At 35.5% G+C, this 14,821-nt stretch overlaps 1 protein-coding gene across 1 annotated transcript in view; it reads left to right on the top strand.

Moving 5' to 3' along the window:
• Positions 1-14,821, top strand: part of LOC145693636 (uncharacterized) — a 265,246-nt gene that overhangs the window by 224,529 nt on the left and 25,896 nt on the right. The window contains exon 5 of the mRNA XM_081769816.1: positions 7,236-7,355. Within this exon, the coding sequence (XP_081625942.1) occupies positions 7,236-7,355 (120 nt within the window). The remainder of the gene's footprint in view (positions 1-7,235; positions 7,356-14,821) is intronic.

Here is a 14,821-nt window from a genome sequence, read left to right as displayed (position 1 = left end):
TACTGAAATGACGAAAGGGTAAATGTAGTAACAGATGATGGGAGCATATTGACTTTGCATATGTAGGCTGCAGAAGTAGTAGGTTTCATGAACACAAAACGGCTAAGAATCCATGTGTTACATAACAGATGTTCCAGAAATGTGGAAAAGAAGAGCGTGGAAACAGGTTGATACAGAAAAGGACAGAAAAATGTATAGGAAGTTAAATAACAAGTAACGAAGGGAAACAAACAGAGCAAGGGAAGAGTTTCGCAAAAGAACATGCGAAGACATAGAAGAATTAGAAAGAGTTGGGAAATATGAGGGGATTTACAAGGAGGTGGAATCTATGGAACTTCGAAGGAATCAAAGGAATATTACGATGGCAGTAGAAAATATGAATGGGGAGCGACAGGAGTGAAGTTTTAGGAAGATGGAAAGAAAATGTTGATAACTTGTATGAGAGTAGAGATAGACCCATGGCTTTGATGTTGAAGTAGAAAATAAAGTACGCGAGAGTGATAAAGGTTTAGTATTCTTCGAGAAGAATTTGAGAAAGCTATATCTGAGATTAGGAATAGAAGGGCAAAAAGGATGGATAATTCATTAAGAATATGGGGGACAAGGGCAAGAATGAATTATTCCGACTCTGCATTGAAATATATGAAACAGGAAAATGGCCAAAAACTTCCTGAAGATGATCATGATACCGATGGCTAAGAAATTGAACCCAAAGAGATGTGAAGATTAAAGAACTATTAGTCTCATATCTCATGCCGCAAAAATTTTGTTTCGAATTTTGAACAGAAGGTTGTATGGAAGAACGAATGAAGAAATTGAAGAGAAACAGTTCGAGTTCAGGAGAGGCAAGTGTACAAGAGATGCAATTGGATTATTAAGGGTGATCGGTGAAAGGTTTATAGAAAAAGGGAAAGAGATGTATGTGGTATTTATTGATCTAGAAAAGACTTTTGACGGAGTGAATTGGGAATTGTTGGGACTTCTAAAGAAGGTTGGTTTGGAATGGAATGATCAACGACTCATGAGACACTTATATATGAACCAACAAGTAAGTGTTATAATAGGGGAGGAAATGACAGACGGGAGTGCAATTGGAAGGAGAGTTCGACAGGGATGCTGTCTCTCGCCTACGTTATTTAATATCTATCTAGAGGAGATAATGAAAAAGAGCCTACAAAGTGAAGACGGCATTTCAGTAGGAGGTAGAATGATTAGGTGCATATGGGTTGCAGATAATATGGCACTTATTGCAGAATCTGAAGAAAAAATCAATAAGATGTTAGAAAACGTACGCAAGGGCTGTGAAGAATATGGCATGAAAATAAATGTTAGAAAGACAAAACTCATAGTGATTGGAACGAAGAACTCGGTGTCAAATATAGAAGTATTAGGGGAGAAAATAGAAAAGGTGACCATTTTTCGATACTTGGGTAGTATTATTAGTAATGGTATGAAGTGTGAACGTGAAATGAAAGCAAGGATAGGAATGGCGAAAGAAGCCTTTAGCAGAAAGAAAAACTATTTTGTGAGACCTTGAATAAAGTGTTGACAAAGAGACTTATACAATACTTCGTGTAGAGTATTGTGCTGTATGGGTCAGAAATATGGATACTACGCAAAAATGATAAGATGTGACTTGAATCCTTCGAAATATGGGTGTGGAGAAGAATGGAAAGAACTAGCTGGTTCGAGCGGGAAACCAATGAGAAGATATTAGAAATAGTGGGGGAGAAAAGATCAAGTTTAGATATTATTAAGAAGAGGAAGAGAGCCTGGTTGGGACATTGGGTAAGAAGGAACTGTGTCATGAAAGACGAGCTAGAGGGTATGGGAACAGAAAAGAGAGGGAAAGGGCAAAGAAAACTACTATCAATGGACGATATCAAAACAGGGAAATCGTGCGTGAGGACGAAGAGGTTAGCGGAAAATCGTGGATAATGGAAGCTTCTCAGTTGCAGCAAGTGACCTGCCAATAAAGGCAGAATATCAATGATGATGATGATATTTGCCTAAACTTGAATGATCGTTGATTCATTACACGTATGTTTTGGAATGTCGTAAGCACTAGAACATTCTCGGGGGCTCAGAAGATTCAAGTATCCTAGGCCTTATATAAGACATTAAAAAAAAACATTCGACAGTTTTAACACTATCTTTAATTGAGCTCTCTGATGGCTATATAATTCGTACATGTCTTTGGTGAGGGAGACTCGCGTTTGAATCCAGGCGGGAGTTTCTATGGCTCGGATCCAACGTTAAGTTGTAGGTCTACGTCTTATATAGCCTCGCTGCTAAAACGGACGGTAAACTCTAGTCTAATCTGTTTTTAATTATTACAGTGATGTAGAAATGAAAGAAAAGTAACGATACTTTCTCCAAATTTAGTTTGCTCATTGGCTGTGTGAGACGTAATGGTACATTTTAGGGTGGCATCCAAACTACTGTAATGTGTTCTAATTTTTCAAGGTTCTCCCACCGGATATTAAACACGAGACCCCAGGCACTAGTCACTAGACATCATGAATGGCTCTGAATCTATGCCTTGTGTGTTCGTAATTTGTTGTATTTCTACTGTATCTTTAAAAGTTACGTGTGAGCAAGGTTGAAGTCAGGGAAGTTGATGGAAACTCGCTCCCATATTTTAATCTCATTTGTAATTCTCTGCACCATTCTCCAAGTTACACTACAGGCGGCTATAGTTCTCTTTTGAAATGTGGCAACACAGTGATCACTATGCTAGAGGTCGGCAACTGTCTGCTCGCCCTCGTTTTTAAATATTTACACATTTTTAAGCCTATACAGTCTTAAGAGCCTGCTTGAGTACACTTGAGACTTATAACTATTGCCCTGTTATTTAAAAAAATCTAACATTCAATGTCTAGTTGCAGGAATAAATTAAAATAACTATGTTTGAACTCCACACTCTTTGAGCACTTGTTGAAGAATGACCGATATATTCAAGTACAAAACAAGAGGGCTGGGCAAGCTAATGCACAATTTCATCTACCATCCCGGCTGCTCCAGAGTTCAGCAAATGCACGTTTTGATTAAGGCCCAAGGAAATGAAACTTTTATTGTTCGTATAATTAGTCTGAAGAGACCGTTCTTGAGGATTCCGACGTTTCTTAAATGATTATCTGCCTCAACCTTAAATTATTCGTAGGCGAGAGTGGGGTAAAACCGGGACCCTAAGGCTTGAAAGCTTCCAGAAATCACCGTTTTTACCGCAAAGGAATAAAAGTTTGCAAAACTGTGCACTATTTACTATCTGTTAATATAGCCACAGTTTAAAAAAACATTTAACTGTTTTTGTAATTGCAGGTAGCGTACTGTTTTTGTAAAATAAGTCATTTTGCCCGGTTTTCTTCCACTAGTGGGGTAAAACCAGATAGAAATGTTATTGTTACTGTAAAATAAAAATGCTAAAAAGTTTCCGCAAAATTCAAGTTCTTTTTATTGACATAAGGTAACTATTGTAAAATATAGGAATAAGTCTAAAAGGACACAACTTGATGAGTTGTTATTAAATTTAATTGTCTTTGTCTTTACTTTTTTGCTGTAATGGAAGGCCTATTGACACAAGTCGCAAGTAAAATAGTCATCTTCCTCTTCGGCCCCAGAGCAGATTTCATGGGCCCATCAACGACATTAGATGTATTGGATCTATCCCTCACCACCCTTGGAGTTCGAGTAAACCACATTGCAGTAAATGCATGCAGTATTGTCATCCTCTTCACTGGAGTCATCTCACATTTGCTCCTTCGGTTTCTCTTGTTTTGGACGCTTATTTTCTGTCTGTTGTTCTATTTTTGGCATCTTTAAAAAGTTGCCTTTTCTTTGATTCGTTTATCATTCCTTCAGTTTTTTGTCTTCTGTTCATCTTTGTTCTTCTTTTCTTCATTTTCCTTCTAATGCTGTCTCAAGTTGATGCATGTATGTGGAGCCCGACAAAATGACAGTTTTTCCTTTTCTGTTGTCCTCCTTCGGCTACGTCTTTCTCTCAGTGTATAGGGAGGCATCAATTCGGAGGGTGAAACAGTGAACGATGCTTCGGGAACATGTTTAGGATTAGGCTTCAAGGACTTAGAACAGCAGGATAAATTGAGTGGTTCGGGTTCAGAAGGTGTTAGATTTGATGGTGTTGACACATTAGGAACACTTGCTGCACGACCTTTAGGGACTCTTACTGCTAAACCTTCCTTGTTTGTGGAGTCTTGATGCTGGCTTTGACGATTCCTTGGAATGTCCTCTGCGGTTTCTTCCGTTCTTGGTTCAAATCCGGCTGGGGCTTCACACTTCGGATGCAAGCCCGTATAGTGGCTGAGTTGTCACTTTAAGCAGTAGACCCCGTCTCATGTAGCCACATACACCATGAGGTTATCTGACATCGATTTTTGTAAACTTGCAGTTTTTGTTGTTATTTCTCATATTGTAGCACTATTCATTTTTCTCTTTTCATATATGAAACTCTAATAGCTTGGTATTAGAGAGCCATCGGGAGAATGTTTCCATCGCACTTGAAGAGAACGATCCATTTAAGTTTAACTGTATTTCCTATAAGTACATTTTTCTATTTTGGTCATCTCACTCTGTCTGAATACCGCATTCTGTAATGTAGCTACTGCCAAGTTCGATAGCAGAAAAAAGCTGAATTAAACCTAGGAACTCATTCCTAATTAAAATCCAGAACGTCAACACACAGAGATTATTATTGATCTAGCCTTTGCCCAACACCTATTGTCCGTGGAGAGAACTCTTTTTGATTTAGTGACCAACACAGGAAACAGAGGGTCAGACGTGACCAAAATGGAAATAGAAATCTCTCTAAGTATAAATTTTACCAAAGGCAAATAGACATAACTGCTATTAAAAAGGAGAAATTAAATCCGTATTAGGAGTATAAAAGCCTGGACATGATCTTTTATTTAGACGAAGTTATTTTATTGTTACATCCCTAAAATGTTTTAATTCGAAACATTTGTACTCTGATCCCAGACAAATAATATATTAGAAGGAAAAGTTGGATGGAAAAAGAAAATGGGTAGAATTAAATTGTCATTAATAGATGATTGTAAAGAGGGCATTATTTTAGTAAAAAAAATAACGAGGGAAGTAGCTCAAGTGGTAGAGCGTTGGCTTCGCATTCGGGAGGTCGTGGGTTCGATTCCTGCTCCTGACCATCCTGACTGGTTTTCCAGCGTTTTCCTCAGTCCTACCAGAATGCCGAGATAGAAACTACTAAGCAGGCCCTGGCCGATACCTCTCCATATCCTTTCCATTATTGTCCTTAGATATTCAGTATAAAATGGCCTCTGAGCTGTATCTGGTGATTGTTAAGAAAATGAAATAGATCAATATAGAGTTATAATGGATGGAAACTATTTCCAGCAGGTAAGCTGTTGGTGAAGAAGAGATCTTATGATGATGATAACAAATATTACAGCAGAGATAATGTTGCTTTCCTGCATGAGTGTAGAAGATTGGCGAACAATGAATCGCGAAATAATGCAGTGCAATGCTGGTTAGAAGATGCACTAACTATATGATTGATTCATACTTGGATTGAGATTCATCCACCATCATGCTCCATTATTTTCATCATTCTTACATTGAATTTACTACTCTGAACTGAACAAAACCACTATTAATAACTAGAGCAACCCAAAAGCATAAAAAGCATAACAGCAATTTACATATACGGTTGGTACCTTGAACATAGTTGTGGTTGTGTAAGGGTCCAGAAGAAACTAATTTTAAAAGCATAATTTTAGAAAATAAAGCATAAAGCATAATTTAAAATACATAGCACAGTTCTGGGAAAATTATGTTTATCTGCAAGTTTAACATACCGTATTAATATTTTTTTAAAAAAATATTTACATTGCAAAATAATTGAGAACATAACAATGCAACAATGAATAAAATAAAAGAAGTCCACAATACATTGTTATGTGTACCTCTTCAACTTGAGCACTTTCTGTACTTTTTGGTGGCATCTTTTACTTTCCCTTTTTGTATATATGCATCTCTAAGGCGCACACAAGTGATAGAAAAAACTGACTCGAGTAAAGCATATCTCTTCACAAGTGTATTAAGTAGAAAGTTCATTAAATATGAAATAAACTGGTTACATAAAACATTAATAAATAGATCAAGATATTTAGAATATTTAATGTAAAGTAAATATTACAGTTATATAGGATTAATGTAAAACAATGTTTGAAATTAACAATAAAGCATAATAAAGCATAATTAAACAAAATAAAGCATAATGTGGGTTGCTCTATTAATAACAAAACTCCGTGATTTAAGTGATTGGTACTTACGTCTGCACCTGAACAAGTAAATTGTCAATTGATATTTAAAAAGAATAATTCGCGCTTTGAAGACAGGATAAGTATTGTGAATAATGTAGAAAATATTGATATTTAATAAACAAATACGTGTAAACGTATTAACAAAAATGGATTGAGTATAGTCCGCTCCCCCCAGTGATTTTTAACGAATCATAGTGATTCTAACGATTCATATTAGTTCATAATGAATCGGAATCACTAGATTTAATATGTAAATGTTGTGGTAAGGAGGCTTTAGTATAAGTAGTAATAGTAGTAGTAGTAGTAGTAGCAGCAGCAGCAGTAGTAGTAGTGGTAGTAGTAGTAGTAGTAGAAGTAGTAGTGGTGGTAGTTAGTAGCAATACTACTACTACTAGTAGTAGTAGTAGTAGTAGTAGGAACGGGTTAGAAGCCCCGCAGAGGTTGGTTGGGTTCTGTTCTCGATTCGGAGTAGTAGTAGTAGTAGTAGTAGTAGTAGTAGTAGTAGTAGTAGTAGTAGTAGTAGTAGTAGTAGTAGCAGCAGCAGTAGTAGTAGTAGTAGTAGTAGTAGTAGTGACTCTTTCAGCTCCGGTGACAAAGAACTGGGGGGAGCGGGCTATACACAAGCCACAAAAATTATTGTAAGAATATATAGTTGTAATGATGTTATAAGGGACTTTTAAATTAAATTTGCAGAAGATTATGCTAAGAAATAAGATAATTATGATAAACTTGTTGTGACTTTATATGGTAATAATGGTCGTTAGTGTTGTAAGTAACTTTACCTAGCAGCGTTAATAACCCTTTTCTAAGAATTCATTTACCAACATTAATAACTCGTATTATGCATAGCACCACTTCCCATTCAACCAGTGTGATATGAGGGAAATGTTAATACAGTTTATTTTCATTTCATTTTAGTTTGGTATGAACCAACAGATGTCGCAAAAGCTTCAAAACCATTCCTAACCAACACGTGGAAGAATATTTCATTTATATCTCCAAATTTAAATGAACTACGCGTCATTGCTAGGGAGACGGGTAAGTACTAACCAATTATATTTTGTTGCAATAGTGTCATATCGCCAACCGAAATAAAATGCACATATACCCAATCTCAATTAAAGGTAGGCTTCCATTAGGCAAATCCAAAAGTCACAGTTCGATACGTGCGCAATACAGAAACATTGGCAGTTGCACCGCTGAGGCAGTAGTGTCTGATGTCTGTTATGAAAGTACTCGCGTTGTACGAATTCCGATGGCGCCAGAAATCAATCAATTTTCGGAAAGTTACATCGTAGTCACTTTCCGATGCCTATTCACTTGTTCCATCATAGTTAAACAGTACCACGAACATGAAAACGCTGTTTGTTTGTTGTTGTTTAGTGTCCCTTTTCAGCACTGAGGCTGCATGAGGCGTGGACCTAACAGTTTAAAGTTGGATCTGAACCACTGTAATGCGTTCACATTTCATTATTCTCTTACTAGGAATAAAAACCGGAACCACGTGTACATAAGGTGCACGCGCCAGCTAGTATATCAGCGGACACGGATTCACTGTTGTATATTCCATTGTGAATGTCATAACGTGACGATCTGCAGCCCGACTGCTCCCATGAATTACGTTGCATTGACGAAGCCACATCCTAAACAGAGCTACATCCTTTATTGGTGTTGCATGGAAATTAAGACATCAAAGATAAAATTGTTTCAAAAAACGTGAAAAGATATTTAAAAAATTAAGTTGGGGTGTGGCCACTTCATACTAGTTCCTCAAATTTCAAATTTCAACACTAAAGCAATATCAAACGTTTGTTATTGAGTGTTTTGAAGAGAAAATCGTTTGTTTCAAAAAACAAAAAGAGATATTTACAAAATAAAGTTGCTACCAATTTCACACTGACCCCAAGCCAATCATTAGTTTTCCGTTTATTATTAATTGTTTTGAAGAAAAAGTAGTTTGTTTCGAAACAATAAAAATGAATATTTACAAAATAAAGTTTTGGGTCAATCAATAACAGACGGAAAACAAACGATTGGGTTTTGAATCGAAGTTTGATAGTGGAGGGCCAGTGTGAAGTTGGCCAACCACACCTTTCTAAATATTTTTTTACGTTTTACAAAACAAAGTATTTTTTTCTTGGAAACAATCAACAACACAAGGAAAACTAACTATTGGCTTTTGAAAATGAGGGAACCAGTTTGATGTTGGCCAAATCCAACTTAATTTTGTAAATATCGCTTTTTGTTTTTCTAAACGAATCATTTATTCTTCAAAACAATCTAAACCAACTGTTTTAGAAACAAAAAAGACGATAAAGTTGGTTTTGGGTCAAAATTTGAAATTTGAAAGACCAGTGGAAAGTTGGCTACGTTCCAACGTACTCTTCTAAATATATCTTTACATTTTCAAAACAAATGATTTTTTTTCTTCAAATCAATCAGTAGCAAACGAAAAACAAAGTATTGGCTTATGTTTTGAATAGAAATTTCAAAGAAAGGGGCTAGTGTAAAGTTGACCACCAACTTAAGTTAGTAAATATCTCTTTATGTTTTTCGAAACGAACGTCTTTTCTTCAAAACAGTAAATAACAAACTAAAGACAAACGGTTTGCTTGGGTCTTGAGTCGAGATTTAAGAGTGGCCAAGTTAGGCACCCTGAACATGAAGCTAGCCACCAATTTTATTTCCTAAATATATTTTTATAATTTTGAAAACAAACTATATTTTTCTTCAACATAATCAACAATCTTTCTGTCTTCGCTTTTATTTCCATATCAAAAGAGGAAGTGGTAAAAAAAATGTACTTCACTTTCAGTTTTAGTTCTACAGAGCGAAAAACGATAATACGGTACTAGATGTTTTCAGGAATAGGATTCCAAGAATAGATATCTGTCAGCTCTTCATCCATTGAAACCGGAAGTAGTAAAAAAATAATAAAACTTTGTTTTTAAATATTGATTTCTATACAGCAGATAGTGTAAGAGGTAGCAAAAAACGGTTTATAATGTGGATCCAGGATTCTAAGAACAGATTCGTCTCTGAGATATTTGTCTATTACTACTGAAAGGGATCTACTACTTCCGGTTTGAATACTGAAGCCTCATCGTTTGGAAGTCTACGTGGAAGTATTACTTGTTAAATAAAGTAGCAAAAGATGTGGAAGTTTATGGGGAAGCAGTGGCGGAAATAAAATCCATCCCAGAATTTGGAGCTCTTAAAAGTAGCTCTCAGTAGCAGTATTACAACCCACCGCCTCTCCCCCAGAAGTCGTCCTGGATCCGCCCCTGTGGAGAAGTATGATTTGTTAAAAAACAAAAAGTAAAGATTGTTGAAATCTACGGGGAAGTAGTGTTTTTTTTAGGTAGCAAAGAAAAGATTTCGCGCTCTCTTTCTGTTCCAGGCTTCGAACTATTCTAAAGATGTTTGCTACCTTAGAGTTGACACTTTGCTAGGTAAATCGTTCTATAAAAAGGACTATTTATGACACTATAACCCTGATGCATCTTGCATTAATCCTAGCGAAACAATAGTAAAGTGTTGTAATATGCAATTTTACTGCAAGAGATATGAGCCTATCTTCTCATGCATGAAGGTCTGTCTCGAAAAATTACATGAAGGTCTGTCTTTGATATATATAAAGTGTAAAAGAGAGAGAGAGAAAGCCCTCTACCAGACATTCCTCCGCCGCGCCAGTTAGATCCCTTTGGGAGGCATGATTCTGTAGGGGGAACAAAAGTCAATGTGAAAATTGGGTTTTCCTTGACGGAAATTTGATTTGCGGCAAACTTTTCAAGAACGTGTCTACCAGTCTTTGGTAAAGTGTGGTTCTTCTTGTGTGTCTATTGTTTTCTTAAGTTTTTATTGTGTGGATATGTATATATAGGGAACATTGTCTTTGAAGTTAGTTTGTGTCCAAACTTTATACGGATTATGTGAACCATTCTTTGTCGACTTCAGTTTGCTTCTTTCCACCATTTTGTGTCTCATTCTGTCTGCCCAAGGGATTAGGAGTAGCTAATCATATTTTCTGTTTGGTTCTTTGTAGCTCAGAGAAAAACGTTTCAAATTTATTTCCAAAAGTGCTTGTCCAGATTCAGAGATATTTATTTTATGTAATAGAGGAATAAAATACATCTTAACTACCATGTGTAGCAGTCTAAGGAAAATTCAAATGAAAATGCATACAATCTGCTACCTAATGGTGTGATTTCTCGTATCCGATACATAAGCAAATAAATAAACAAATAAATAACCGATTCTAGTAAAATAAAGACTATCAAGTTGATCAGATTGGCAACGAAGTACATTACTTTTTTATGCTATAATACGTTTCTCTCAATGTTCTCGAAATCTAATCAGTGGCCTCGATAACGCTCTCGCCTTTTAGTGCTAGTGGTTTCGAGGTTCGATTCGCGGTGGGTACACACTGACGAAAAGGTGTAACTGCTTTCTTATGCCAGTTATTCTGAGTGAGATTTTCCTGGTTTTTTCGTCATTCCTATCAGGAAAATGCAGAGATAGTAACTAATATGCAAGCCCCAGGCCGCCTCCTTCCTTCTCCCCTTCTCCGGAGAGTGTACTCGCCGAGTGACGTCATCTCTCATAGTTGAGGGGCTTCCGGTAATTCCCAGACGTAATTATGTGTAAATAATTTAATCAAAATCTACGCATAGGAATGTACCCTCTAGCACTTTATTGTCGTTGAGCTCAACGTGATCTATCGTACGATGTGTGTCTTTGTACAGTCAGCGACAGAAGTTCTTTCTGTTTGTGAAATTAGTTTCGTCATTTGTAAAGAATTCTTTTTTAAGAAATTATGTGAAAAGTTATCGTAATTAACGGTAAATCTGCTTATTTAAGGATTTGTTTTTTGGTTATTACCCTTATTACCCGGATTTTCGATTTTCCGGATTGCCTTTGGCCCCAGTTAGTCTGGATAAATGAGATTGTACTCTATCTACGCATGTTTGGCAAAGAAAAGGGAATATTTATTAAGAACAGATGTCAGTCAGTGCATACGTTCTTTGACAATGGAACATTCCTGTCAAATCAACAAACCATCAGACTTGACCATCTCAGATTTTTGTAAAAATTGGTGCACAGCTTTATTACAGTGAGAGATTAAAAAATCCTAAATATTACCTCTCTCCTCCTGAAAGTGTCCCCATGCAGGGTATTCAAAAATTGCGAAAAAGGGCATTTTTTTTTCAGTTATAGTGATTATTAAAAATTGTCATAAAATGGTTAATATGTGCACTAGAGACGTGAAACAAACGCCATTGTAAAGCTTAAAGATTGCTCTACAAGCTGTACTATATTTTAAAAAATCTGTACAGTAAAAATAACACTTCAAAAATCCAAATAAAAATTTGAATTTTGAATTTCGCACAGAAATATTCCTGTGAATTTGTTCAAAATTGTCCAGATTATAGTCTCATATGTATACTAAAACATTACAAAATTGCATTTTGGACACTCAATGGGATCCGATTCAAAATTCATCATAAACCAATCATTGCAAGATATTGACCATGTGAATATCTGAGTTCAGATCGTTAACCATTTGCCTGTAGCTATTTACCTGCAGCATCAAAGGAATTTATACTCAACTTCATTTGTTTATTGAAGTATCCATTTGAATTTACACAATTATCCAGCTTTCTAGTTATTTAGAGAGGTATTATTTAGAGAGGTATTACGTCTCTGAACAACACTCAATAGAGGTCATTATTCATTCTTGTTAGTCACTATGGATGTTTCTGAATTTATATTGGACACATTGATACAAGTTACTTTCATTCCTTTGTTTCAGGAATGCTGTTACAAACATGTGAAAGTGCAAAATTGAAATAGGAAGAAGAATCTATTGACTAATTGTTTGCGCTGAAAGTGTGTGAAGTGATTGTGAACAGTGTCACTGTGTTTCATAACATTTGATACAAATATTGTGAAAGGGAGGAAAATATATATCTCCCTTTCACAATAAGTTCTGTAACAGCGATCTTGCATCGTTTGGCCTAATCCTCGTTTCGCCTAACCAATTATCTGACACTTTTATGACAGATAAAAGATAAGCTTTATGTCCGCCATTTTAGGCGAAATAAGGATACTCGTTTGGCCTAATCCTCGTTTTGCCTAAAATGGTGGACTATAAAAAAAATCGCGGAGATAAAACTGGAGGGAAATTTTTCGAAAATAAAATATTCCCTACTATGTGAAGAACTGAGAAATACAAATTAGTTTTCCCATAACTAATTTGTAATAGGACTATTTGCTTTCGGAAAAATGTTTCGACAACTGTACAGTTATTTTTCCGATCCATTTTGAGAATATTAATGCCCCCACAGGGTGTATAATGACTATATTTGAGATGAGAGAAACACAAAAAGTTACATCTGTTATTAATTTTGTTTAAAGGTGAGTGCTGTTCAAAAGTAACTTTTAGTTTGCAGTTTGTCTCCAAATATCTGATATTGTCAAATAGTACTTCTAATTGGTATGTTAAAGGAAATATAGTTTGTGTGTTTCTTTTTATGTAGGTGCCAAAGTTATTTTATTGTATGTTTTCCTGATCTTTCAGACGATTTCATTCCAGTTCCAACACTTTTTTTTGAAACTGTCAATGCATTATAAGGAATCATATTGTGATTCTATTGTAATTACAGTTCGTATGAAATTTGTATCTATTTCGAGCTAGATCTGACAAAAGATCCCTAAATTTGCTCATAACTTAACAATGGACAACTGTGATCGAAATGAGTGATTTGTGACAAATCCCTCTGCTAACAAATTGTTCTTTGGATAATTCTACGATACAAACATCTCAATGTGTTACTGACAAAGAAAGAAGAAAAATATATTTCATTTCTTATTATTACTTTTGAAATTACAACTTTTGAGTTGGATTTCCACTCGTTTCACATACTACCGGGAATGTCCATAGCATAAGTCTCTGAGATGCACAATGAGATTGAAATCCGGGCTTCTCGGTGATTGTTTCAGCAGAAAGAAGTTGAATGCTCCTCCAAACAGATGGAGGCGAACCGGGATCTGTTACGAGAGTGGTTGTCCTGCTGGTACACTCTATTTCCACTCGTATGACAGAAATAAAGATATAGTTGACTCTGGTGATCTTCGTACTTCGATACAATACGGGTGAATAGTAGGTACCAAAGGTCCAAAACATTGCTTACAGAAAAGCACTCTCTAAATCAACATGGTCTCCGTTATCTTGTACAATTCCAACCGGACATGATTTCGTTGGGCTGGCACCAAATTATAGATCACTATCGGCGTGGTGAGATTGAAATCGAGACACATCGCCCCAGGGTTTGCTGGTTTAAACCAGCTCTTAAAAAAAAACTGGTTTAAACCAAAAAACGAAAAATGTTCGTAAAAGTGTAAGTGTTCGTAAAATCTTGATAAACACACATTTTTGGGTTATCACGTTTCACTCCCGTATATTATTCGTATTATATTCAGACCTAAATTTCCCATTCATTACTCAAAAAGATTATACTACAAAAACAACTTTTGTACTTTTTTATAAGTTTATGAATGCTTCTTTTGTGATTGTTTTTTATAGTTTGTTATTATTGTTATGCAATTTCAATCAAAGAAAAATTCTAAATATTGTTTCGTTTTAATAATGTTTACTATTGATAAAATACATCGAAATGCTGCAGTTTTTTACAACATAAACTTTTTTTGCAGCCGCCATATTAGGCGCCATATTGAATATCTCGATTTTTATCAATTTCATAACATTTTTGACATTATTATTAGAATCTGCAACCCAAAAAACATATGATTTGATACCCATCTTGATAAAATATACAAAAATATTCCTATCACTTTTACAGCCGCCATATTGGCCGCCATCTTGAATTACTTAAAATGCTTAAGGTGTACATTTGTACACCCGGCAGATTCAAATTCAGCACTCTCAAATGAGGTAAAAACCACTGGAAAACATTTGACATACTGAAATTTTTGGTTTGGTCCAAAAATAGGGTTTTTCCTCCAGACTATTAGAGAATGTGTCGATATGTATACGATATATGAGTAGGCCAATGGCAAAACCCGTTAAATTCACTTTAAAAAAATGAGATAGTGGTTGGAAAGCTGGAAACCTTAGTTGGAAAGCTATTATTTCCAAATAGTATTCAGTAGAAAAAGCCATTTTAACTAGTTGAAAATTGAGATTGAAATATGTGTCAATTACCAAAACTTGTTAAATCCATCATGGCAACAGATGCAAAAACAGTTAAATCATCTTCAATTATCGTTTTCATAAACTGTTAAATCTCAAACCTGCAAATAACCTCATGAGAAAAGCAGAATCAAACCCGGTTGATTCCATATTTCAAACAATTTGAGGTTTCGTACTGTATAGGATTAGTTTAGTAATCTAAATATTTATTGCAACTCTTCGTAAAGCATTCGAAATTTTATTTGGCAGAATTTGAAGTGTGTGCTTTCATTATTATTTTTTATTTTCGGAC

This window comes from Thermobia domestica, chromosome 8 (genome assembly GCF_964235325.1).
Source record: "Thermobia domestica chromosome 8, izTheDome1.hap1.1, whole genome shotgun sequence".
NCBI lineage: Eukaryota > Metazoa > Arthropoda > Insecta > Zygentoma > Lepismatidae > Thermobia > Thermobia domestica.
This window is presented reverse-complemented; position numbering and strand designations above follow the sequence as displayed.